The sequence below is a fragment of the Xiphophorus couchianus genome, chromosome 23, assembly GCF_001444195.1.
Source record: "Xiphophorus couchianus chromosome 23, X_couchianus-1.0, whole genome shotgun sequence".
Taxonomy (NCBI): Eukaryota; Metazoa; Chordata; class Actinopteri; order Cyprinodontiformes; family Poeciliidae; genus Xiphophorus; species Xiphophorus couchianus.
The window spans coordinates 23601313-23627457 of NC_040250.1; the positions used below are offsets into that span (position 1 = coordinate 23601313).

A 26145-nucleotide genomic window follows, 5' to 3' on the forward strand; every position below is an offset into this window, starting at 1 on the left:
TAAAAAAGAGTAAAAATATAAACACAAATGTTTTACAAAAGACAACAAAAAAAACCACTCAAGTGTTAAACCACAGTGAAATATAAACCGACATGTACCCAGGGTGCACTCTCTCTTTATTCTCTAATTATGACAAGTGTGAACAATTCACTCATGTTTAAAACAATTATTAACAGTAAACCAAACAAATATAGAATAATAATGTACCTTTGTATTTTCATTCATTAAGAGGAGGGGAGGCGGGGAGGGAATAAAGACCCAACAGAACTGCTCCAAATCTTTGATTTGTATTCAAACACATTCATTTTTGCAAGACTGGGTAATAAAACTGTAAGTGCAGTGATGAGGAGATGATGCTGGGAACTCGGTGTTTTGTGTACATGAATGGCAAAAGTTATAATTGGCGACTATATGCCTCATTAGGCACATTGAAGGAGAAGCTCACTTTTTTTTCCCTCTTAATTCTCTAAGACAGACAACAAGTGTAACATGGAATACCTGCAAAGCGGCTCAAAATCCTTTCCCGATCGGTCCACGGCGGGGAAATGTTTCACAAGGACGGTCGTTTTAAAATGGCAGCTCTGTGTGTGTGTGGGTGTGTGTGTGTGTGTGTAATCAGACTGTCCGGGACATCAGGCGGGGGAACAAAGGGCGAGAAAGATACAAGTTTCCAACTACTGGGTGGAACTTGAGACGTGCTTTCAGGGGGCAGTTTGTTATTTTCCAAAAATAAAAAATAAAAAAACAGAAAAAAAAAGGAGACACCAAAGAACTCACAGCGTGATAAATTATTTTTCTGTCACATTCGGTTACATCGAGACGTTTTCCAGGGTAATAATCAGCCTCTACTCATCTAAAATCTCCACTTCGTCCTCGCTGTGCAGCGCAGCTCTGAGCCTTCGCCGTCTTACATGGACTCGAACTCGTCGATGCGCTGCTTCGTGTTGCCCTGGCGAATCTGACGCAGGGTCTTGTATTTGTCACGGCCTGCCCTCACGTTCTCAGCGTGGATCAGGTCATTGGGGGTCTTCTTGCTCTCGTCTACGGCTCTGGCCAGCTCGGTGCTCAGGAACTGAAAGCGAAAAAGGGAGAATAGAATCTTTTTTTTTTTCTTTCCTTTTTTTGCCTCATTCTGCGAGACTATTCAGCAACCTCGCTCCTCTCTCTGCCACGCTCTCCCCCCGCCGAACCCCAGCCCCCACGGTTCCATCTGACAAAAAAGAAGAAGAAGAAGAAGAAGAAAAAAACGAAACAAAACAAAACGAAAAAAAAACAACCTCTCGATTGGCGTCATTTATTCAGGTTATTTTTCGTCCAGCCTGCTCTAAAACACCATATGTTGTTCAGATGGCGGACGAGATCCGCGCATTTGATCGAAAATCATAACAATCATGATGTACCATGAGTGCAACGATGTTTAATTATGTAAAGTGCACTTAGTTCTGGTGGAGCACAATTTGGAGGAGCAATTACTCTGCCATATTTACACAAAGAGTCAAAACCCGGGGTAAAAACAGGAAAGAACGAACCAAACTTTCAGAAAAATTTCAAATTTGCTTTTCCAAGTATAAACCGGTTGACACAGAACAGGAAATAAAGAACTTGCCGAAAGGGCAAGAGTAAAACAACTCTGCAGCCCAGTAAATAGTGATGGGATTTTCGGCTCCTTTTCGAGATGCGGCTCTAATGGCTCTTCTTACTGTGGAGAGCCGGCTCTTTCGGCTCCCCATATATATTTTTGACATTATTAATTAATTAATAGCTTAAACCTAATTTTATAATATTTTGTTTCATTATCGACATTGTTAAGCACTTATGATGAGTAAAAATGCTGCATAACAATGCTACAGCAATACCGATGCGTGTGATGTCCACATGTGCCTGTGCAGGTTGTTTGTCGAGCCTGCAGATAGGAAATGCTGACTTTGCACAGTCTGCACTCTGCCCTGGAGCTTGATGTAGCATTAAAATGAGTCCAAATCTTGCTCCGTTTTCTGTCACTCATTTATTTTCACCTATTCAGTTCTCACACTGACTCCCCTTCTTTCTGTGCTTCTTGACGCTGAGTGTCTGTACATAAACACCTGCCGACGAACGCTATATAGCTTGGCCAATTGCCTGCCATTTCCACAAAAAAAGTGGAGATAAACTTTTTTTTCAGTGTTTTCCCGCCACATTATTAATTGAAACTATGTGTGATTGGTCAGATGTGTGGAGCACACGCTTGACATGAGGGCAGTGGACCGACCGAGGGGAAAAAAACTCTCGGCTCTAGCACTGGCAGAAGAGCAAAACGCAGAAGGAGAGGGAGAAGGAGGGGAGAGACAGCGAGGCACCGCAGGACAAAAAAAAAAACGATGTGCGGCTCTGGCTCTGGCACTTGCAGAGCACAAGCACAACGACAGGGAGGCGGAGAGACAGCGATATACTGTAGAAAAAAACCCGGCTCCCAAATAGGATCCTAAAACGGCTCCCATTGTGGAGCCGGTTCCAATCGTTCACTTCAAAGAGCCGGCTCTTAGAGCCGGATCGTTCGCGAACGACACATCACTACCAGTCACTGCTCCTCTTGAATGGATTCGTAATCTCTTCTGTTTATCACAGAGGACAGCTTCGGTTAGTTAAATGAACGTATGCTCAAATAAAATAAAAGAAAAAAAGAAAAATGCTCATTAGCCGTTTCAACAAGCACTGCCTTTATTTGTGAATGCGAATTTTCACGTTTAGACATTGAAAACCGCACTTTAATGGATTTTATTAGGGTTTTGTGTGAATAAACAACGGCGTTATTGTGAAGCGAAAGGGAAAAAAATACATTTTTTTGCTAATAAAATGCAATTTTCAAGTCTTCCCACAAAGACTCAGTTAGATTTCAGGCTGGGGCTTTGACTGGGTCAACCTCGCGGATAAACACAAGCCGCGTTTCCAATCATCCGTATGATTGTGCAAATTGGAATTAGGAAAAATAAATTTGCCTAATGGAAACACGTCCATTTCACAGAGTCACGTTTTTCTATAAAAAGTTTGTGCGCTTGCCTGAGGTGATTTGGTTTTTTTTTCCATCTGTATCAAAACTAGCGATATTTCTCCAAAACTACCGTGGAACCACATTATTCTTTCAACGCACGAGTCGTGTAATGTAACAACCGGATGTTGCTACCGACTCATCCCGTTAACAAGCGTATTCATGTGTGATTTTAATCGTGCGTCTCACCCCGTCAGTTCAGGAAGACCTCCGTGTCTTTTCCATTTTTCAGTTTGTAAATTTTAGCTGCGTCAGATGTTCGAAACTTGGGATTATCGTTTATAACCCAGATGAAATTCTCTCCACGACTCCCTCACCTCTGAGGCCTTCTCCGGCTGTTTATCTTGACGTAAAAATTGCAAAGGCGGCAGAATGCAGACACACACTCCACACTTTTAAGATGCTTTTCTTTGCAAAGAAACAACTGCCACGTTTTGTTTTTCTTCCGCTCCACAACGATCCAACTAGTTTGTGTTGTTCTATCATGTAAAACCCAATAAAAGCAGAGAAAATCTGAATAAGTTCAAGGGGTTTGAATATTTTTATTTTTTTGGTTATGTACTATTACAGTCATGAATGCACTGTTCTTAGATTACTTTTATAAATAGAAAGGGCTTAAGCCTATGTGTTAACATGGACTTGTGCAGATTTCTCAGCTTGCCAACAGAGCTAAAGCTTTGTATTTAGAAAGAAGTAGGATTTGTCCCTCTTAATGCAGCCTTGTTTGGCTTGATTATGTTATCTGCTAATAAAAACTGCTCATTCCCTGTCTGCAACATTTGTCTCCCCTTTCAGCAGGAGCGCTTTCCTAATTCGCAAAACGCGGTTCCCAGAAAGTGCATTTCAAAATTAATTTGTTTAATCTCCTAAAAGCTCCATGCGGCTCGGGAACGTTTAACCTGTAGCTGGACCAGGACTCCTGGAACCAGTGGTGCTTGTTGCATGAACAGCGCCCTGGGCGAGCAGGAGCACCTCTTCCTCGTGCGCTGATGTCAGAGGAGCGAGACGAGGCAAGTCGAGGCAGGAGATTTAACAATAATTTCTTTTTTTAAGAACACTGACAATTTTCGCTTTCATGTTGCGCAGACACATTAAAAAGATTCACGGTAATAATGATAATAAACATTTTTCTGCTCCTTTGCACCAACACAAGAGTAGGTTTCGTGGAGTCTGAAACGGGTTTTAGCCCCGTAGCCGCCACCCGCGGCACGCTAGGCGCTACCCGACGGGTCCGCGGCGGACGCGGGCGTCGTCACGGCACTCGAGGGCCTTTAAAGGAGCTCTGTTCAGAGTTCAGTTATCCAGTTTAGGCCAGTTTGAGTTTTTTTTTTAAACTTAAAAAAAAAAAAGAAGAAGAAGAAAAACTGCAAAATGTTCACTAATGCTGAATCAGAAGCTATGAATCAGCGCCGCATTAGTCAGTGGTGGTGAACACGCCTCGTAAAAAACACCCAACGCCTTGGCGCGTTGGGTGTTGGCGCGCTAACAAGCAACAGAGATGTTGCTCGGCTCGTAAAAAAGGATAGTTAAGTAGCTGCGACTCCTCCAACCAACCCAAACGGAGCGGCACCCTGGGCAGTGAGCCGTTTTTGTTTTGTTTGTTTGTTTGTTGTTTTTTTTCTGAAACCTCTGGAAAAAAAACACACCCTCTCACCTTCAGGTTCTTCTGCAGCCGCTGGTTCTTCTGCGCCTCCGTCACCCTCTCCTCCTCGCTGCGGTCGCAGACCATGCCGGGGGCGGTCAGCTCGGCGCTCGCCTCGGCGCTGCTCTCGTCCGTCTCGTCGTGCTCGTGCATGTGGGGGTGAGCAGAGTTCTGGATTTGGACACCCATTAGTTTAGTCTTCAGCTCGTCTTTGGTTCGCTCCAAATCAGCTTCTACCATCAAGGCCTGTCAACACACGGTGAGGCCATGTGGTTGGAGCCTACGACGTTTTGGAGTTGGCCTGCAGATTTGCTCCAAAAATATGGAGTTGCTTGATTTTAAGGAGGATCGTTTAACTTAGTTTGTTTTGTTCGTTACCTTTTGGATTCCTGCACTGCAAAAAACACAAAATCAAGTATGTTTGGCCTACCTTCTAGTACATCTGAAATAAGACAAAACTCACTTACAGTCAACTTTTAAGAAATATATCAAAGCTTGTTTTAAGTCAAGAATTCCTTAATATTGATGAAAAATGTACAAGTTCCACTGGCAGATTATGTCACTTATAACAAGACATTCTTCCCATATTATAAGTGCTCAAATCTGCCAGTGTAATTAACACTTTTTGATCAATATTAAAGAATTACCTTTTAAAAACAAGCTCATATATCATGCTGAAAAGCTACTTGCTAGTTTTGTCTTATTTCAAGTGTAGAATCTAGACAAAAATAAACACTTGGTAACATTTAGGGGTTTTTTTTTGCAGTGTAGTCATGATATGTTTGTATCTTAGCCACTTTATGTTCATAATAAGCTGGGACAGTTTTGCGCAGCAATAACTCCTAAGTTTTACATGCGGGCTTAAAGCAATATTTGCGCTCCGATTTGCTTTGCATACGCTTTACGTGGCCCCTAAATGAAATCTGCATTCGAAACAGAATCCCTTCCTAGATCAAACGCCATCACCCAGGACTGCTGCTGACAGGACACAATGAAAACATACCTGCTTTCTGGCTCACAGTCATCTTCCACCTGACACAGACCCGCCGCCACACATCCCTCTTTCATCCTCTATCCCCTCTCCAGTTTTCTCTCACCCTTTTCTGCCATTGCTGCGCCTCCTCGTCCTTTTTCTTCTTGGCTTCTTCCAGCTGGGAGATCTTAGTGGTAAGCTCAGCCAGCTCAGTGGCCTGCACAAACCATGCACACAAATGGAGAAAGAGTTAAGAGTGCTTCTGATCTAAGGTCATTGTGCTCTGCTCGCGCGTGCGAAGTGTGAGGGAGAGCGCGAACGAGCGCGCGCAACGTATTTACATGCTGGAATTTTTTTTTTTTATTATTATTTATTTTACATAACCGTAAACCTTTCAGTTCTGACTTTGAGGCCCAGATCTATAAATCTTGAAAGGTTTGGATGTATTTCAGGTTCATCAGCCCCACCACCCCCTTTGGCCCCTTCAAGGCTTTTATTCTGTTCAACCAAAGATGAAGGACAACAGAATGTGCATTGTGCGTGAATACCAGGCCTTCCTGGCTCTTGATCTGGGTCTCGGAATGGTGCAGCAGGGCCGCTTTCGCCTCCACTGCAGCTCTGCGGTCGTAGTCCAGACGCTCTGCCTCCTCCTGAGCGATTGTTCTCTCCTTTTCCAACTCCAGGGCTCTGCGGGTCTGCTCTTCCAGCTCTAAAGCAACATCCCCACATGTGCAGGTCACACACACACACATACACAGAGAGAGGCTTATACATGGTTTATTCTACAGGAATCCTAAAAAAATAAAAATAAAAAAATCAATCCTGTTTAAACTTGTGAATCTGGATTCTTTTTTTTTTTTTTTTTTTTTAAATGCTCTTTAGCAGAAAACAACCCTATGAAACTGAGGTTTGTATCGGTTTGTAGTGGGAAAGTCGTCAGACCGTCTTGAGCTCTCTTTGTCTGCTCTTCAATCTGTCTCAATCGTTCCATCAGCTCCATGGTCTCCCGGGCAATCTTCTCCGTTTCCTTCTCGGCGTTTTCTCGCTTTTTTTTCTCGCTCTCGAGCAGAGCCCTGACAAGGAGAATTGTGCATGAATACACATTAGAAAAACTTCATCTCCTGACAGTTTTCTTTTCTTTTCTTATTTTTTTTTTTTGCTTTTTGAAAGTAGAGAGAACACAAAGTAGACTGTAAAAAAAAAAAAAAAAAAAAATCAAATGACAGAGTTGTGTTATTTAAGCCTCCTTTACCGCTCCATTTGCCTCTTGTTCTTCTCCTCCCTGGCCTGGGCCTTCATCTGCTGGACCTCGATGGTGTCGGGTTTGCGTCTGCGCATGTACAGGTCATGGTTTCCCATGCACAATGCCAGGATGCGTTTGTTGATGCGGAGACGAGGTACATAGAAAACAAAGTCCTGCATCAAAGGAATCAGCAAATGCTTTTAGCCATAATGACATACCGATATTTTTATTTTTTTTAATCCCCCAATAAAGCGATGGGTCTGGATCTAAAACGATTTTTTTTTTTTTTGAAGAATTTTTTTTCTCTCCCCCCCCCCACCACATCCCTCCCAATCTCTTGGATGATTCCCTAAATCTGGGCATGGAGTCAAAAGACGGGGCTGCCGAGGCAGAGCTCATGTCTGTAGATGAGATCAAGTAGCAGCTGCTGTTGAAATTCTACTCTCTGTAATTTGTGCTTTTTGCAAATTGATATTTTCACCAGAATCAAATGGGTTCTGTCACACCTCCTGTTTACAGACACAGTTAAAGAGATACAAATCTCCATTCCTCAGAAGGCAAAAAAAGAACAACAAAAAAAAACTTTCCACTTTCCAAGTTCTAGCTAGTTAGTGGAGAAAGAGCGTAATTTGTTTTTCTTCTTTTTAGCTCAATACATGAAGACGTTTCAAAACATCAGAACTACAAATATTGTGTTTAAGGGGGAATTTCATGTCATGGTGAATTCTTATTCCGGCTGCTCAGTCCATGTCCAGCCTCACCTCGTCTCCAACTTCCTCTCCCTAAACTGCCCATTCTTAGCCGTTCCTCTGATCTGCTCATTTCTAATCCTCTTCATCCTGGTCAGTCCTGATGAAAATCTCCGCTTCCTCAACTCTGACACCTCCAGCTCAGTCTCCTGTCTTGGTCTCACTGCACTCTTATAGACTTTCCCTTTTAATCTTTTCGATATCCTTATGTCACCTATCTCTCCGGACTTCTATGTCACAGTTTTTCGTTTTGTTACTCTTTCTTTTAATTCTTTTAAATCACATATCTGAAAAGTTTTGCATTATTTTAAGTGGGGTTTGTGTGCTTATTTTTTTATTATTATTCTTTTAAAGAGGGGGTATGACACGCTTTTCCCCAAAGATGCTACTGAAATTGAACGTATGCACTGTGTTTTTGTTGCGTTTTTTGGGGTTTTAACTTACCGGGGCTTTCTTGTCAATTGGCTTGATGACAAATTTCTTGTCGTTGAATGAGATGTTTCTTATCTCACTCCAGGGGAAGCCGATCTTTGGGGTCATCCTGCGGAAACATTAGCAGGCGAGTCGTTTCGCAGCAGATGAGATGTTTTGGTCAAACCGATGCGTTCTGACGAACTGAGGTAAATCTGCGGCGGTTTTTGGAGCCAGCTGCAACCTACTTGTCTTTCTTGTCATAAATGTTCAGCCCCAGCGCGTCCACCCCCAGCCACAGCTCGGACCCTTTCTTGTTCTTGATGTTGAAGTAGTTGACCCCGTACATCTCCAGGTCCTGGGCTATCTTCAGATACTCCAGCATTGCGTCCTCCCTGCGGTGATTTGCGGTTTAATGGCATGCCGAAACACAGGTTTGCTGAAAGCCCATTAACTCTCCTCGCACTGCGATCTCCCTACCTCAGCATTCCCTTGTGCTCTTGATGCCACACCTGGATTCTTTCCTCCCACTGATTTTTATTCAGCTTGTGCTGCTCCAAAACCCTGGTTTTATCCGGAACGAGGACACACCGATTAGAATTCAGGTGACTGGGACTGGAATTAAGGTGAACCTTTTGGTTTATACTTATATGAACGGGATGCTCTACCTCTGTGGCAGCAACTTCTCTTTGGTGAGGTATCCCGGTACGTGATAATCTTTGCTGTAGTCTCCGTGTTTGACTTGCACTGCATACGATGCCAGGAGCACTGCAGTCTCGGGCGGACAGTATATGTCGTCGTTCAGGATGCTCTCCTTCACCTGAAACCGGGACAAGAGACAAAGGCTCCTGGGGGAAAGGTACAATGCACTCACTTGTTGCCTCCCTGAGAAAACAACGCATGTGCGTAGACTCTGCGCCTTACAAAAAGTATTTGAATTATTCCTGTTTTGTCTCACTGCGACTGCAAACTTTGGTGTGTTTTCTTTTGGGATTTCACGTGGAAATCAACACAGAGTGCCACGTTATTGTGAACTGGGAGGAAAGTAACAATGATCTCGAATGTTTTTACAAAAAAAAAAAAAAAAAAGTCTGAAAAGTGACGTGTAGTTTTTTTTTTCCCCCAATCTTTTTTTTTTACTCTGCCTTCCCTAAATAAAAGTTGTAATGAGACCAAAATGTGGCTTTTTGATCTACTTGCAAAACTTAAGATTATTTTGTAGAAAAATAAAAACGGAAATCGTCTGAACGCAACATCCCCGTGACAAAACAAGGTGGTGGCAGCATCATGCTGTGGTTCAGATTTTCTGTAGGGTCAGGGAAAATACAAGGAACTAAATAGAGACATTTAGTGAACCTCCATCCAAAGTGTATCATGTAGCATCATACTGAGAGCATGCGTCTCTTTGTGAAAGCGTGGTTCTGACACGATGGGAGGTTGACACCACGCTGTTTACATTTTTGTTCGTCGACGTTTTGAAAACAATATCGAATTTTCCTTATGTAAAAGTATCACATAAAAAAACAGATGTTAAAATGCGCTGACGTTTTTTTGTAGTCGCGGTGAGACAAACTGAGAAAAAGTGTGAGGTGTATGATTACTTTAGCAAGAAACTGCATATCTTCCACATGAAACTGTCCTTTGTTTTTGTTTGGTCTTATACAGAACACCCATGTGGGTTTAGAATTTGTGTGTGAGTCATCATGAAAGCCTCGCCGGTCATTAAGAGAGGTCCTACATCTTGTTTGAATTAGTTTTCTTTCTTTATTTCCTTCGTGGGCTACTATACATGAATATTAGAGGACGACTGTTGCTTCTGTTTCGACAAGCGAGATGCTCGACAGCTGGAGGACGTAATTCCTTTCTGTCGGGAGGAAACAAAGACACGGCGCGGTCCGACCTGCAGGAAGAAGAGGCGCTGCGTTGCCTCCTGGATCAGCTCCTCGGCTACCTCCTCCGGGTAAAACCTGGCCCTGAACTTAATCAGCAGGGGGTTGTTCTTCTTCACATCTTGAGCCGTCACCTGGGATTGATGCCCCAAAGTGGTGGAGTTTAAGAATAAGTAGATACTAATTAGCCTCATTAGGGTAAAACAAAAAAAAACAACACAGACGTTTACACAAGCAGGGCGATACAAAGCCTTTCAGACTTTTAACTCACTCTCTTGTTCATCTTGAGCCAGGTGGAGAAGCCTTTGCTGTCCTGATACTGAAGGCCGAAGAACCATGTTTCTCTTAGTCCGATCGTCTTCACCACCTAAGCACATCCGTGGGTGGGATCAGGGTCATTCTTTGTTTTGTTTTGTTTTTTTCTAGCAGACTTCCTATCTGGTTGCAACACACCCGTTGTACCTGGTCAAAAAGCTGTTTGCCAGTCGTGCTTGGCAGGATGGCAAACTCCAACTCCGCGTCCATTGTTGTAACTCGGACATTGATCTGCCAGAGAAAACAGAGGAAAAGCTCCCAAATGTTCATAAGCGTGAGTCACTAGGAAAAGTGTTGGGAGTGCATTGAAATGCACAACTGGGAGTACAAGGAACACTAATTCTGCGAGAAAATGGCTTTGTTCTATGCAACAAAGTTATAAGAGCTGGCTTGTTTACAGGGAAATAAGCAAAAAGAGAGTTCTTGTAACATTCCTCTGTTCAGTCAGGAGCATCTGATCACAAGAGGTTGGTGGGGACTACAATCAAAAAAATGAGCCAGTAGTGCATTATAGTCTTTGTGGTTTCCTAAATAATGAAGCCATAAGCTTGACGCTCTCCGTCTTTCCCATTCGGTCCACTTGATGACGAAAAAAGGGGACTGGGTCCTCTTAATATAGTTGAATGGTTTACTTCAGAAATAATAATAAAAGCGGTACAAAGGTTACCTTTCCACAAAAAATAAAGAGAAACGACAATTTAAAAGGAAAGAGAGTGAGGTCAAAAAACTGTGTGGCTCCACTCCAACTGCCCAACTGACTCTGGCTAGCAAGGCAAGGCAAGGCAACTTTATTTATATAGCACCTTTCAGCCAAAGACAATTCAAAGTGCTTGTACAAAGAAGTTAAAACAACATACAACAGAATAAAAATAAACAAAATAAACATTACAAATTTGAATATAGTTAAAAAATAAAAAATAATAATAATAATAATAAATAAAAATTTAAGAATAGGCAACGTCAAATAAGAAGGTTTTTAACCTTGTTTTAAATAAACTCAAGGTAGGGGCAGTCTTACAGTGAGCAGGAAGCTTATTCCAGAGTGTTGGAGCATAAAAACTAAAAGCTGCTTCACCGTGTTTAGTTCTGACTCTTGGAATGGTTAGAAGGTTTGATTCTGAGGTCTGAGTGGTACATATGGTTGAAGAAGATCAGAAATGTAGTCTGGGTTTCTATTATGAAGTGCTTTGTAAACCATTAAGGAGATTTTAAATTCTATTCTTCGAGCAACAGGCAGCCAGTGCAGGGATCTTAGAACTGGACTGATATGCTGATCTCTTTTTGTTTTAGTTAGGACTCTTGCAGCAGCATTCTGCAGAAGCTGGAGCTGTCTTATTGCTTTTTTTGATAATCCAGTAAAAATTCCATTGCAGTAATCGAGTCTACTAAAAACAAAGGCATGAACTAATTTTTCAGAGTCTTGTGGGGACATGAGTCGTGTAATTTTAGCAATATTTTTTAGATGGTAGTATGATGTTTTTATGATATATTTGATGTGGTTATTAAAGTTCAGATCAGGATCCATGATCACCCCCAGATTCTTGGCTTCGTCAGAACATCTTAATCCAATGGACTGAAGGTGGGTGATTATATTTAGTCTATGCTCTTTTGGCCCAAACACTAATATTTCGGTTTTATTTTTATTTAGTTGGAGGAAGTTTTGGCCCATCCAGACATTAATCTGCTCAATACATTTAGTGGGTATTTGAACCTGACTGTAATCTCCTGGTGAAAGGCTGATGTATAGCTGTGTGTCATCGGCATAATTGTGGTAGTCTATCTTATTATTTCGTATAATTTGAATTAATGGAAGCATATAGATATTAAAAAGAAGCGGCCCCAGGATGGAACCTTGGGGAACTCCATATGTAATTTCATTCAGTTTGGATTTAAAATTGCCTATGGACACACAAAAGGTTCTGTTGGACAGGTAAGATTTAAGCCAGCTGAGTACTATACCAGAAATGCCAACCCAATTTTCTAATCGAGATAATAAAATATCATAATCGACTGTGTTGAATGCAGCACTCAAGTCAAGCAAAACTAATATTGACATTTTATTACGGTCAGTGTTTAGACGAAGGTCACTGAATATTTTGACAAGAGCCGTTTCAGTGCTGTGATGTTGACGGAAGCCTGACTGATGGACATCAAAACAGTTGTTCAGGGCCAGAAAGCCATTTATCTGCTGAAAAACAATTTTTTCTAGTATTTTAGACAAAAAAGGTAAGTTTGAAATTGGTCGATAATTGCTTAAAATTTATGAGTCTAGATTATGCTTTTTGAGAAGTGGTTTAACTACCGCAGTCTTTAGAGCCTGAGGAAACACTCCAGAGGAGAGTGACTTGTTAATTATTTGTAAAAGGTCCGGAGCCAAAACCTCTGAGACCTTTAAGAATAAACTGGTGGGTATGACGTCAAGGGAACAGGTGGATGATTTCATACAATGTAAAGTGTAACTCAAATCCTTTTGAGTGATCAGGTTAAAATGGGTCATCATAGGTAAGTTCTGTTTAGGGGAAAACATAGTTAATTGTTTCCCAACAGCAGTCACAGAGGAGTTTATTGTTTCCCTTATTTTCTCAGTTTTATTTATAAAAAAAGTGGCAAATTTGTCACAGGCCTCAGAGGAGAAAAATTCACGGTTAACAGAGGAAGGTGGATTTGTCAATCTGTCAACAATCGAGAACAGAGCACGAGCATTTTAGAGCCACACCCTAAAATCCTTAATTCCAATTAGATATGCAAATTTTCAAGACTTAAGTGTAGTCAAATATAGTAAATTACTATGCAATAGATTTAACCAGTTATCATTTTTATCCAAATAAACAAATTATAATAAGAAATATGAACATAACTTATCCTAAAGTCTGAATGAACAAAAACTGAATTTAGGCTTCTACAGTCTTAATTGAGAATATGGAGCTCCTTTTAAGGCAAAACATTGGTTGACGGGTCAAAAAAAGTGAGACTACGAGCAGTTGTACAACTCTTTAAGACAAACTGTCAGAGTTTCTTAATCTTTTCAATCAGCACCTCCACATGTTTGGCACTCATTCAGCATAAGTACACATAGTCCTACATAAGGAAAAACTTAGGTGGTCATCTGAACTAACTAGGAACTTATGAAAGTCATAACTATCTTCCAGGATTAGGAACTACTGGATAAAATGACAACAGCCCTACGGTAACCATTAGACAATGGTAAGGAAACATTTATTGGGAGGCAAATCGGCGGTAATTCTGACTTTGTTCACAGAAGGATACAGGCAGCATCACTTTGCTTTCACCTCTGCAATTTCTAAGGCAGTGGTTGAGTTATCGGGGCCAACAAAGTTAAAGGGTGAAGGTGATTTGCCACTGGCTACATTCACTGCCACCTCATTCGAATGTCTTTCAGGAACCATTTAATGACATCAACAGTCAATGGAAATATTGAATAACATCAATGCTGAAGAGTACAGTATTGGTTCACAACACTTTCCCAGAGGTTCGGCTTTGATGGGGTAGAGCTTATAAAAATGCCCAAATGAGAACCACGCTGAAGTTTGGACAGGAGTACGATCATCTTCACCGAGTCGAGTTTCAACTGAGCTCAACACATAGGCTGTCTAAAGGTTTTAACGGAGGCCAAGTGATACCTAAAAGCCGGTGTGATTAATTTAGTGCGGCAATCACTGGGCACTAAAGGAAGCTTGCTTACTTGTGCTCTGGCAATGTTACCCAACTCTGAGGATTGGCTTTTACCAGCAGAAAAATTAATTGCCACACAGGTAGGTCCACCAACATGCAGGACCAAACCATTCCATCTCCTGAACTGAAACACATTGAAAACTTCTAGAATATAACCAAGCGGAAGATGAACCAAACACACCTGAGTAGGCTGGAGACATTAATCGTTGATGTTTTGCACCAGGACTTTAAATGGCTCATTCTGACATACGTACATAAATGCATTCCCTTTGGGAATTGAACTTCCGCAACCTCTACCAGGTTATCTTCCGGTGTTGCCTTGTATTTACCTCCATCCAGCTACCTATCAACACTGTCCAACTTATGTGTTCTTGCAAAGAACATGCATCACCACATCAAGATGGTGCCACCAATATGTTTTTACATGTCCTTCACTCACAGTATTTTGCATTTAGGTGAAAGGATTCGGTTTGACCAGAGCATCTTATCCCACATGCTGGGATTGCTGTGCCTTTCATCATGTGACAACTGCAAACAGGTCTCGTGGCATTTTTTTTCCCCCTAGCCACACTTGCATAATGGTTAGATTTGTTGATAGAATCAAGACTGGAAGAAAATCCTCATGACAGTTAAAGGGTTTTAAATAAACATAGCTGATCTGCTTGGAGATTTGTATCATGAGTGGCACGACGCAAACCATAATGTGAAAGGCTGGATGACAAGACACACGAAAGCTCTGATCAGAGTTGATCCCACAAATATTGATTTCTGAACCAATTTCTTATCTAAAAAATGTGGAATTTAAAGGAGAAAGTCGAGAGTAGTTTATGAAATAATAAAAGATGTTCAGTTGACGTAAAAGCATACAAATGGAGGTCATTTTGCGGTTGCTTCTTACGTTTCATCCTGTTGTATTTGCAGGAGTTGCCACAGTCAGAAAGCAAAGAAATCAGTCAAACTAACCCTGTTTGCAATGAGGGAGCTTTCGGTTGGTCCCTGCTATTAGAGAAATTATCTCGCTTAAAACACTGTTATTATTTATAAAGACAATAATGAGCTCGCTAAGGTCCTCTCGCTAATGGACTAAATCCGACAACACAGTAACAGTAGGTGGGAAACGTTTGGCTAATATGTCATCTGTTTAGCCAAATACCTTTCCTCCAAAGACGCTTCCAGAACTACAATCCATCACAACGTTACAGCTTCGACTGAAAACACACTTCACACTTCATTCAGAGGTTTAGAGAGGAATGAAACATAACCAAAATATGGATATAAAACAATAATATCTACTTACAGTTGACATTTGTGCTGTTTCTTTTAGCGGCAGCTAAAATCTTTCTTCACAGATTGTTGGAGCCTTTTCTCTGCAGAGTCATATGAAAGTGCTTGCAATACCTATAAGGATTATGGTGACTGAGAATATGCCATTGTATTGTTCCTAAGTGCTGCTTGTTTAGTTAATCCAACTGCAACTCTGGCCCAGACATTTTAAAGAGGCAGGCTTTGCCTTCTCTAAACACCTTTCTCCTAAATTATCAAAGGATGTGATTTTGTGTTGCTCATGTGACAGTTTTTGTTCAGCGCAGAAAGAAAATGGAAAATAACCGAAATGGATTTTCTGAGGATAGGGCTGCACACAATAACTAATGTAAACGTGGCAGGGGGCAAAAGAAAATCATCTTCTTTTTTTTTTTTTCGCCCTAAAAGATCTTTATTCAGGGTTCCCAGTCTGCAAAAATCACACCTCGTAGCATGTTCGTTGAACAAGACGGAAAAAAAAAACAAAAAAACTTTCTAGTTTGCGTTTGAGGGAAACACAGCTTTCCGGCTTATTGTTTGTGGAACATGTGGTGGTGGTATCATGGTGTTCATCTTTTATGGCTTCTGGGTTGTAATTTAGTATGTCTTCTTCTTCTTGTTATTATTATTCTGATTATTATTATTATTATTATCATCATCATCTGCTATTTTCCTTTTCCAGGGAAAACTTCAGACAGGATTTTTTTAATGTGGTTTTCTTCAGAAATGGCCCATCAACAGATTTTTCTGACTGAGCTGTGTATCTTCGGACCTCCTCTGGTTATTAGAGTTGCGATCAATGCTCTTCCTTCCCAACAGTCCAGCTTACATGGACAGTTGGTGTGGATTTTTGATATGGGTGATAAAACTCTTAATCCAAGGCTCAACTGAGTCTGAGGGCCACAGGAGTGGGGGGAAAAATAGAGAAAGGGACAGAAAAGGTCTTTCCTCAGTTAATCACTAGTCAATAGTGTGTGGGTGGCCCCCTGTATTGTGCAGAGAGGAAGCATGGTCAGAAAAAATGTGGGGTGCTGTGGTGGCGCAGGGGAAAAGCACAACCATGTATTGAGGCCTTAGTCCTCGTGGCAGTGGTCGCAGGTTCAATTCCCGGCCTAGCGACATTTGCCGCATGTCTTCCCCTTCTCTCATTACTCTGTTTCCTGTCAATCTACTTTCACTAGAGCCAACAAAACCTTTAAAAAAATGTGGCTGGCTAATGACAAAGTTGGTATTTCTAGGCTACACTAAAACAATGTTTTTAAGGAATCTGGAACGAATCTTGGCAGCTCTGGTTCAAAACCTACATTTTTTTTTAGAGTTTTTGTGGCAATCAAGACAAGTTCAAATTGAGAGGACCATGAACATTGTCATACATATACTTATTCTGGTCTAACGTAGACTGATTCAAAGAATCTCGTTGTACAGATTCTTTGAAACTCAGTTTAGGTTTGTGAAACCTGTCTTTAAAACTGAGAGGAAATTGTGATACATTGTTTTACAGGTTTGGATTTATGCAACAAAAAATAAAAATGTAATCACCTATGCATACATTCATGTGTTGATAGGTTTGCATTTGAGCTCCACTCTTTTATGACCGTTTGAACTGAGATGTTGTTTCAGAACCTCTCGGCAACTTCAAACCTGACGTACTCCTGTGTTTTTATTCGCAGTCTGTTCACAAATGCTTTCAGACTAGCATTTAAATCTGTCACAAAATGGTTGTTCTTGTGCTGAAACTAAATTACACTTTGATGATCTTATTTAGAGCTGTCTGGGACCAGACATTTCAGATGTTTACTTGGGGGTGGGGGGACTTGGAAAATATTTAGCATTTTTTCTTAGGTTTCACTAAAATGCACTCATTTGTGTTGGTCTAGGACATAAAATGTCATTATAAAAATGGAGGGGTTATGAAGACTTTTACAAGACACTGCAAGTTAGGCTCTGTTCCAACTCAGAACAAGTTTAAATGTGCAAAATAAAACAAAGACATGTTTAGGATTCAGCACTAGATTTAGGTCAGCAGTCAAATTTAAACAAATTTGTTGCTTGACCATGCCATCTCCTTTTTGAACAAAAGGTCAGATTTCCTTAAGTTTTATTCCTTCCACTGAAGCACGTGTTGAAAAGGAGCACTAACACTGAGGTTTGTTTGAGGAAATGCACCAGTAGCCATTGTTCACCTGCTATAAAAGTGGGTGTATCGCAGGCCTCCAGCAGGACATTGTTATAGTGAAAAATATGGCTGCAGTACAAAGAAAAAGTATGAGAAGATTATTTTTTTGGTTTGTTTTCTGAAGCAAACATGTGCTTTCATCTTAAACTCACGGCTAGACTGACGGTCTCCAAAGAGGCAGAGTCAATAAGGTTGACTAAAAATGACCACATGCTAAAAAGGTTGAAGCTGCAGCGCTTTGCTCATTGAGAGATTTAAAAAGGTATGAGCTGACTGAGAGGAAAAAAAACAGGCAAAATTCCATTCAACGTTTCACAGATGATGGAAAAAATTCCTGTTCAGAGCCGAGTCCAAGGTAGAGGTTTAAACCAGCAGGAGGGAGCGTGTGTAAGGAGGCAAACAGGAAACAGAAGGATTCAGCGAGGTATTAACATGTTGTTGACTGTCATGAACCCCCATCTTGAACAGCTGAGGCTTTCTTGAGTTATAGCCCCACACACTTTTTTTTTTGTTTCACACATTTGTAATTATAAATTGTTTCATTTGACGTGTGTCCGCGGTGCCTGCCCGCGATTCAAAAACACTTTGACCTCTTACTCTTTTCTGATGCTATGTTTCCTATTATCGCCATGTGAGAAATGTTCTGCTGGAAATCTGAAGCACAGCCATATATATAACAGGTGAATGCCGGGTAAAAGTAGGCTTAGGTAATCGTGTCAGTGAAGAACAACCTCCTGCTAAGACTTTTCACTCACTAAATTACCTCAACATCAAAACTCTGAATCTTGGCCTGCTCCTTTTTTCAGGACTGGTTTTAGTCAGACTCATTGGAGGGTTTTGGAGCCTGTGTACGGTCATACCACGGCATCTCGATGGGTTTTAGACATGACCTTGACCATTCTGTTGAGCCATTTAGAGGCGGACGTGGTGGTGGACTTCAGATCATTGACCCCTTGCGCAACCCAACAGCTCGAACTCATTGACTGACGGTTGGATATTAGTCTGGTAGTAGAAAAAGCTTTTTACGACGCTTTGCTTCGCATAGAGCGTCTGGGTCCTCGGCTATTGAGAAGCAATTGCTGGATACTGTTGAAGTTTTGAATTTTATCCATTCGCCAACGTTTGGCCGTGACGTATGTTATACGCCATTTTGACGCTATGAAGCTAACTGGAAATTGCCTGTGCTGTAAACAACCATCTTCCACTATAAAGAGACGTGCCAAGCTGAACAAGATGGCTGTTGATGCTAGTTCGATATTTGGAAGTGTGGCCAACACGGACTGAGTGGCTATGTTCAATTCCTTCACCGCCACTGCTAAAACTACAGGCAAACTACAAATCTAAAACAGCACAGAAAATTAGCATCATTATTTACAACTTCTCCCTCTGTTCTCAAAATACTACTACCAGGTCTGGCTGTTGGTAAGACATGTTGTTAGTTTTACAGCAGATGCAACACACTTTCCTGAAGTTTCTACTTTTGTATCGACAGTCCATAGAACCTTTTCCTCAAAATGTTAGGGGATTAACAATACGGGTTTCTTTATGTGAAACATGAAATGGGCCCTTTGTGTTCTTTTTGGTCAGTAGTGTTTTTTGACTTTCCCCATCAAAGCCATTTTTGTCAGTATTTGGTCATTTCTTGTTGAATCTTGAACTTTGAACTAAACTTAAGTGAACGGCTCCCGCTACAGTTAGCTAAAGTCCAAAAAACCTTAGAAACTCTCCCAGTTTGATAAATGTCAATGACATTGTTTCTCATCTGTTCTTGAATTGTCTTTAGTTGGGTCTTTAAGCAAGATGTACTGGCTTTTGATCTACTTTGTGTTGTCAGCCAGGTTCTAATGAAAGAAGGACAATCCTAGAGTTTTAAATATGAGGCAATCCAAAAGACTTAAAACTTGGAGAGAAGCTTCTAGTAGCCCTAAACCTACAACAAGGAATGGTCCAGATAAAACTGCTTGATGTATTTGATTTTAGACTAAAAGTACAGTCTAAATTCATTTTAAACATTAACATGTTGCACACTCTACATTCCTTGTTTGTACACTCAAACTCGTGTAATAAAGCTAACTCTGATTCTAATGTTAACAGACGCTTTCCATCCGATTAACTGAGCTTGAGCTATTTAAGCTAAGATGAATAGCCTCTTGCAAAGCTGATAAGAATACACCCCAGAAGACTTGGGGCTGTAATTGCTGAATACAAATGCACTCCAGACTTTTCAGATTATTATTTGTAAAAAGAAAAAGAAAAAAAAGAGGAGAAAATAATGTATCCTTTTTGTCCCACTGCGTAGGTTATGTCCTCTTGTCTTTTGATCTGTCACATTAAATCCCAATGAAATACATTGGCGTTTGTGGTTGGAACCTATCAAAGTATGACAAAGTTCAAAAGTTATGCTGCACAGCATTGCAATTTGATCGAAAGGAGAGGGCGCTATGTAATGCACATTTTACCGGATCACAAAAGTTCCCAAATATGTTTGTTCTCTTAGAAAAAAACATTATCAACTCAAAGAAAAGCAGCATGGTTTCCCAGTTTGAGCCCTGTGATGATGTGGAGTATTTAACTCCTTAATCACCTCTGAGTATACTGTGTCTTAAGAAAAGCACAGAACCTTCAGGTGTTACCATGGGGCCACTATTTAATTTCAGGTGGATTTTTCTTTCACAGGACGATATAAAAGAGCTGCTTTGCGGGGCGGGAAAAAAAGGAAGCTCCAGTAGCTGCTATATTCTTTCAAGCAGTTTGTAACTTTGAAATGATTGTATTAAAACCATTTTTAAAGGAAAAAACATCAGCTGATTTGCAACAAATTTGATGTACTGTATGTGGTAATATTAACCATACTCCATTCAAGCATACTAATACTTTTATAGCCCGCAGAGCATCAATAAATTTTTTACTGCTGTCAGATGTTCGCCAGCATCACACGGCTTGTTCCGTTGGGGATGTTCCCTTGAAAAAAGAAAAATAAAAAAATTCCAGAGGAATCGGTTTCAGATACACCAGAGGCACCGCCTAACTACGTCTTCTTAGTTGATCTCAACAGGAAGCTGTAATTATGGAAACAGGCAGGAAATAACCAGTAGGAGTAAATGTTGGATAAGTTATTATTGCAAAATGTCAACAATGTGTTGACATAAGTCTTACTTAGAATATCTCAATTACTAAAAATGATTTAGTAGTTGTGAATACATTGGTGCTAATCTGTTGTTTTATACGTGTTTAAGTATTTCTAAAACTTACTGTTGCTGTTTTTTAATCAAAGTTTGCAGATGTTTCTTGAACGTGTTCTTATCCAAAATTCTATTTCATACATTATATCAATAGGGTGTAGCATCTAAACTGCACCCTACGTATTGAACTACTGGGCGACTGTGGCTCTTTGGTAGAGTAGTCGTCTTGCGATTGGAAGGTTGTAGGTTCGATTCCAGCTTCCTCCTGCCACACATCGATGTGCCTCTGGGCAAGGCACTTAACCCCAAATTGCCTACCGATCTGGGTATCGGTATATAAATGTGTTTGTTTGTGAATGTGACTCTAGTGTAAAGCGCTCTATAAGTTCAGTCCATTTACCCTTTGCTACATATTTTTAACCTTAATACGGGGGTTGTAAGATGAACTTTTCTGAATGCAAGTGACAAAACTCCTAGAGTCAACCTGAGAGAGAGAAACGTGTAGAGATGAAGGTGGCTCCAAAAGTTCTGCAGGACTTTTGGGGGGGGGTTGTTCTCCTAAAAATGCACTACTGTAGGTTTTTAGTGAGCTGTCTGTTGGGGTCACAATAAGGTCACCTTAAGACAGGGCTTCCAATTGTGTCCACAGTCTGAAATATCACACCACATTTCCCTCTGCAACAGAGCTGACCTGGTAGCTTCTCAACTTATAAGGTATGTTTTATGTTCAAGACAACAAAAAAAAGAAAAAAGGGAGAAACATAAAGTTAATGAGGATTCTAAACCTGCCAGAGAATTGGATGAGGTTCTAGTCATCCCTGCTCCTCCGACTCCTGTTCAAGAATTGAAGTCCTCCTCTTCAGTTCACTCCAGCAGGACTTGAAGAGAAAGGTATTTGAGACATTTCCAACACTCAGTCATGAGACAGAATCCCCCTTCTCGCCTCATTTCCAGCAGCTCGCCGTGCACCTCTTGCCGAATTTCCTGGGAGCACTGACATCTAAGACAGAGAGGTTGCAACTGGGAAAGGCCACCTTGGTTTAAGATGATCCTTTCCCTGTGAGTACTTTGAACCCACAATTTTCACTTAAGTCTAGGAGGAGGTGAAGACATCCTCGAAAGAGATCGATAGACACCCCACCACCGCTTGCTGATGAAAGCTCTGACAGTTCTTGTAGAGAGGTCAACCTGAAGGAGGACTGACTCTGCTGCTACATGTTAATCCACCATCTCTTTTCAAACCCATGCTTGTTGTTGAAGTTCACTCTGAATCACCAGGAAGCGATGAGAAAATTGCTTCCTTCTCTGACTCATATACAATAAAACAGTCTAGCTGGTTTTTTTCATTAGACTAAACTGAACTCCGTCGTAAATCACATCATTCTCCACCCACTTTCAAAGCACTGCCATCAAATCCATTCAGCGTTCTATGATGCTATTATAGGTTGCTAAGCATAACATAAATTATATAGTCAGTTTATTCAGAGAGACTAGATCCTGGAATCCAGTAATTTAGAAGAAACATGAGGTTTGTATTTAGATTTTGCTAAATGCCGTTCCGTGTTCAGTGAATGGATTCATTTTTAAAACTGATGCATTAACCACAACGGGACATAAAAATATGTATGTATGAATGTATGTATGTATGTCTTTTCTATTGTGATGTTTTGTTTTTATTTTATTTCATTTTTGTCATTTTATTCTTTTCTCATTTTATATTTTCCATGTGTCCTTGGACAGCACTTTGGTGTCGCTTCAACCTGCTTTTAAAAGTACTATAAAATAAACTTGATGAGGCACAACTATGATCACTTAAAACAGAAAATAAATCAGGCAATGAGAATAGTTCTTATAGGTGACCTATACTGCTTCTTTGAACAGGTTAGGATGGGTCTTTGGGCTACACAAAACATGTTCACTACATTTTTAGGTTTTTTGGGGGGGTTTTCTTGCAAAAAATAATTTTTGAATAATGAGATTTCAGTCTGGTCAGGTCTGCCTATTTTCAGATTGAGCTGTTTTAGGGCCTCTTGTCATTTAAGTCCAAATAAGCTGCTGCTGATCACGCCTCTCAACTCAATGTTTACACTACCATGTGAAAATGCCAGCAAACAGATGTGCAATTATACAACCGTACATCTGTGAAAAGCAGAAGTGGAGTCTCCTGCACAACAATCGAGAATGCAGCGGGTGGTTTACGAGTGGTAAGTCAACAACCAGACATTTGTCTTTTCCAGCAGCCATTGTACAGCACGGTACACCAACTGACCAAACGTGCTTTAGCTTCAGGTGGGGTTGCCAGGTAATGGCACAGTGCCCATAGATTGTGACTTAGCATTTGAAACCGTTCATTTTCCAGACCCCAAAAAACATCAACTTATTATTGCCAGAAAATGGCTGTGTGATGTTTTTAAGTGCGTGGGCTGTTTTTCAGAAGCAGCTGAGATACAAATTGAAGCATAAAACGTGAAAAAATGGAAATTTGCATTGGTCCCATTTAAGGAAATCCCAGCTTATAACCAGTCGACAGAACCGGAATCACCAGTTCTGTTTTATGTTAATTATCTTTAATTCTTTTAACCTTTATTTACCTTGGTGAGTAACTGAGAACAAATTTTTTTATGTACAATAATGACATGGTGGGAAATAGATGACACATATGCGGATCTAGAAGAGAACGGTTAAACTAAACAACAAGCATTAACAAAGCTGTTGAGGTCATAAAAACATTACAAGCAGAGGACAGAATTTAACACTAAATGTTTTATATTTCAGGCGGCATCTCCATTAAAATATATTTTTTAAATTTCTATTGATACAAAGGTGCAGAGCCCAATGGATAGATACCTCTCTAAATGTTGGTGTAACTTTGGGAACATTGAGCATAATGTGTTGGGGCAAGCATGTGCTCTGGGGAGTAACAGCAGCTTGTAACAAGTTGCAAAGATAGGGAGCGGAAAGATCACAGACATTTATAAACAAACACATACCAATGAATTTTTCTTCCTTTGTTTTACGGATGACCAGTTAGCAATAAAGTGTGTTTTACAGTAATGTGTGTGTGTGTGAAAAAAGAGGCATTAGCAGTAAAACATAAAGAAGAGTGGTATAATATCAAGTCTCTGTAATGAGGGCTTTGGGACTGACCTATATAATATTATCGTAGTCAAACGGATTGATAGTCATCTGAACCACATTATTTTAAAAAGGATTTGATATTCTTGATGCTTAATTGAATTTTAAGCAAGTAAGAATTTATTTCTTCCTCGTTCAGTTCAATGCAGATTATTTATTAAGTCACACTCAGATTTAAGGATGAAAGCCTTATGGTCGGATGAAATTCTAACACAGAAATCAGGTACAACATTATGACCACCTTCTTCACAGTGTGCCATATTCCACAGTGTTGTCTGTCGGACAAGATCATCATCTAAGAGGAAACGACTGGATAAACTCACCAGAAAGAGAAGGTCTCGTCAGGAAGTCCCTTCGACACGGTGCAGGGGGCGAGGGACCAGCAAAACATCTCTCTTGGAAAATTTCTCCCACTGCATGCATGATACTGTTACAGAACTGGAGAGCTCCTTCAGTGACAGGGAGTTGCGTCCTAAATGCACAAAGAAGTGTTATGGTTGGGCCTTCCTCCATGCAGGTGTTAGACTTTATAACCATCTCTGCTTCCCAAAAAGCACAACAAACTGTTCACGTTACTGCTATTATTTGCACAGGTTTCCATATTTTATTTCTTCAAATAATTTGTTTTTGAATTCATATACGAAAGCCTTTACATTGTCTTATTACACTTGAACATTTTGTTGCGTCTGCATCTGCTATTTTTCATAACTATTATAGTTGTGGTCGCTGTTAGTATGCCTGCACAGAATTATGTTCTAAAATGTTGTCAGTAATGTTCTGTTTTTTTCGTTCCTACAAAGAGGGGAAGTCCAACTCGTTTTCATTTTGGGCCATATCAAGATGACACATGTCCTCTAAGAGTTAAAATATTAACAAATAGCTATTTAATTTGGCAGAATACAAATAAACACTTCTCTGATTAATACAATAAAAATCAAGCACAAAACTTTTTCTTGAAAGTTTTGTCTACCTAGAGGGCCTCAAAAAAACTAATGCTGGCCGGATTTGGCCCCCAGGCCTTGAGTTTGACACATGTGCTCTAAAGAATTTATTGGTGTTCATTAATTTATTTCCATTTTCTAACTCAGCTTAACTTGGAATAAAAGTGATACATAATTCTGTTTTATTACACTCCTGTGATAGAAATATGTAGAATTTATAACATAATAATATCACGCTGTTGATGATACACCTGGTAAAATAAAAATCCCTGTGATCCTTATTTAATCATATCATAATAAAGAAAAAAAACGAACTAATCACGCCTGCAGATCGTAAATACATAGAGCATGACGAGGATTTTTACATGATGGTTCAACTATTTTATTTCTCTTGGCTCACCAGGAACACTCAGTGGAAACTCTAAGTCAACATTGTGCGTCTGACATTGCATGTTGTCTGTTTTGGTGGGTTTGAATACAATGAGAGTCAGAGATACAACTGTTCATAAGTGATTCTTACCGCAATTATTCTAAGAATCTTCTCTGTCAGTGTGGCTATTACCCAGTCAGATGAACAGGTTTATTTAGAGGGTATTGTCATCGAGTGCAGTGTTTCCGGTCCCCGGGGACCACTGTTCTGCGTATTTTAGATGCGTCTCTGTTCCAGAACACCTGATTCAAATGATTGCATGACGTCCTCTGGATGCCATCAAGTGCTGCAGAAGCCTGTTAATCACGTACGTATTCAAGTCAGGTGAATGGCAGAAGGGAAACACCTAAAACATCCAGGGCAGCGGTCCCTGGGGACAGGAATCGAGAAACACTGATCCAGTGTATTTATCATGTAATGGTTTGCCATAGTGTGCATGTAATTTAGATTAGGTCTGTCAGTTTCCCTAGGGTTCCTTGAGTTTCACTGTCCCAGAGTTCTCTAAAGGTGCTAATCCTGCTTGGAGTGGAGGCATTAATAAAGTACAGATAACTATTCCAAGCATGGGACTCTGCGGAACGAAGTAACTAACTGGTGTGTAACGCAAGATTTTAGCGTAGGATTAATTATTAACACAAACATATTGGTAGATAAATTACTGGGACAGGTTTCCTGGTGTGGCAACAATTTTATTGGTAAGTGGTTGGATCAACAGTTAGCTCATAATTGTAAAGGTGAAGAGAAATGGGTTGTTTTTTTTTGTTGTTGTTTTTTTTAACAAATAAAATTTGGCAAGTGTGGTGTGCATTTGGATTCAGATGCAGCTGCTAATCTTTCTGGGGTGTTCCACTGTCAGTAAAAACTGCACATATATACCCTGAAGTAATAACCTATTTTTTAATGCAAAAAAAAAAAAAAAGCTCAAATTGGATGTAAAGCAAGCAGGAGTTAAACCTCAAGTTTTATTTTATTCTTTTCATGCTCTGTACTTATCTCCATCTATCTCCCTAACTCTCATCAGAGTCCCTGAAGAAATGCA

At 40.4% G+C, this 26145-nt stretch overlaps 1 protein-coding gene across 5 annotated transcripts in view; it reads right to left on the reverse strand.

Annotated features, from left to right (window-relative positions):
* Positions 1 to 76: 76 nt before the first annotated feature.
* LOC114138940 (moesin-like) overlaps positions 77 to 26145 on the reverse strand; it is a 27484-nt gene continuing 1415 nt past the window's right edge. Inside the window, exons 2-15 of one of the 5 annotated variants that reach the window (XM_028008446.1) lie at positions 24059 to 24207; positions 10395 to 10478; positions 10204 to 10299; positions 9944 to 10066; positions 8712 to 8863; positions 8524 to 8607; positions 8292 to 8438; positions 8077 to 8173; positions 6893 to 7056; positions 6583 to 6713; positions 6189 to 6349; positions 5765 to 5857; positions 4680 to 4913; positions 77 to 1072 (exon numbers count right to left, since the gene is read on the reverse strand). In XM_028008446.1, the coding sequence (XP_027864247.1) occupies positions 908 to 1072; positions 4680 to 4913; positions 5765 to 5857; positions 6189 to 6349; positions 6583 to 6713; positions 6893 to 7056; positions 8077 to 8173; positions 8292 to 8438; positions 8524 to 8607; positions 8712 to 8863; positions 9944 to 10066; positions 10204 to 10299; positions 10395 to 10457 (1710 nt within the window). In that variant the 5' untranslated portion in view covers positions 10458 to 10478; positions 24059 to 24207 and the 3' untranslated portion in view covers positions 77 to 907. Of the gene's footprint in view, positions 1073 to 4679; positions 4914 to 5764; positions 5858 to 6188; positions 6350 to 6582; positions 6714 to 6892; positions 7057 to 8076; positions 8174 to 8291; positions 8439 to 8523; positions 8608 to 8711; positions 8864 to 9943; positions 10067 to 10203; positions 10300 to 10394; positions 10533 to 15237; positions 15374 to 24058; positions 24208 to 26145 lie in introns of those variants that run through there. The other 4 variants (XM_028008445.1, XM_028008447.1, XM_028008444.1 and 1 more) reach the window with 4 other exon arrangements.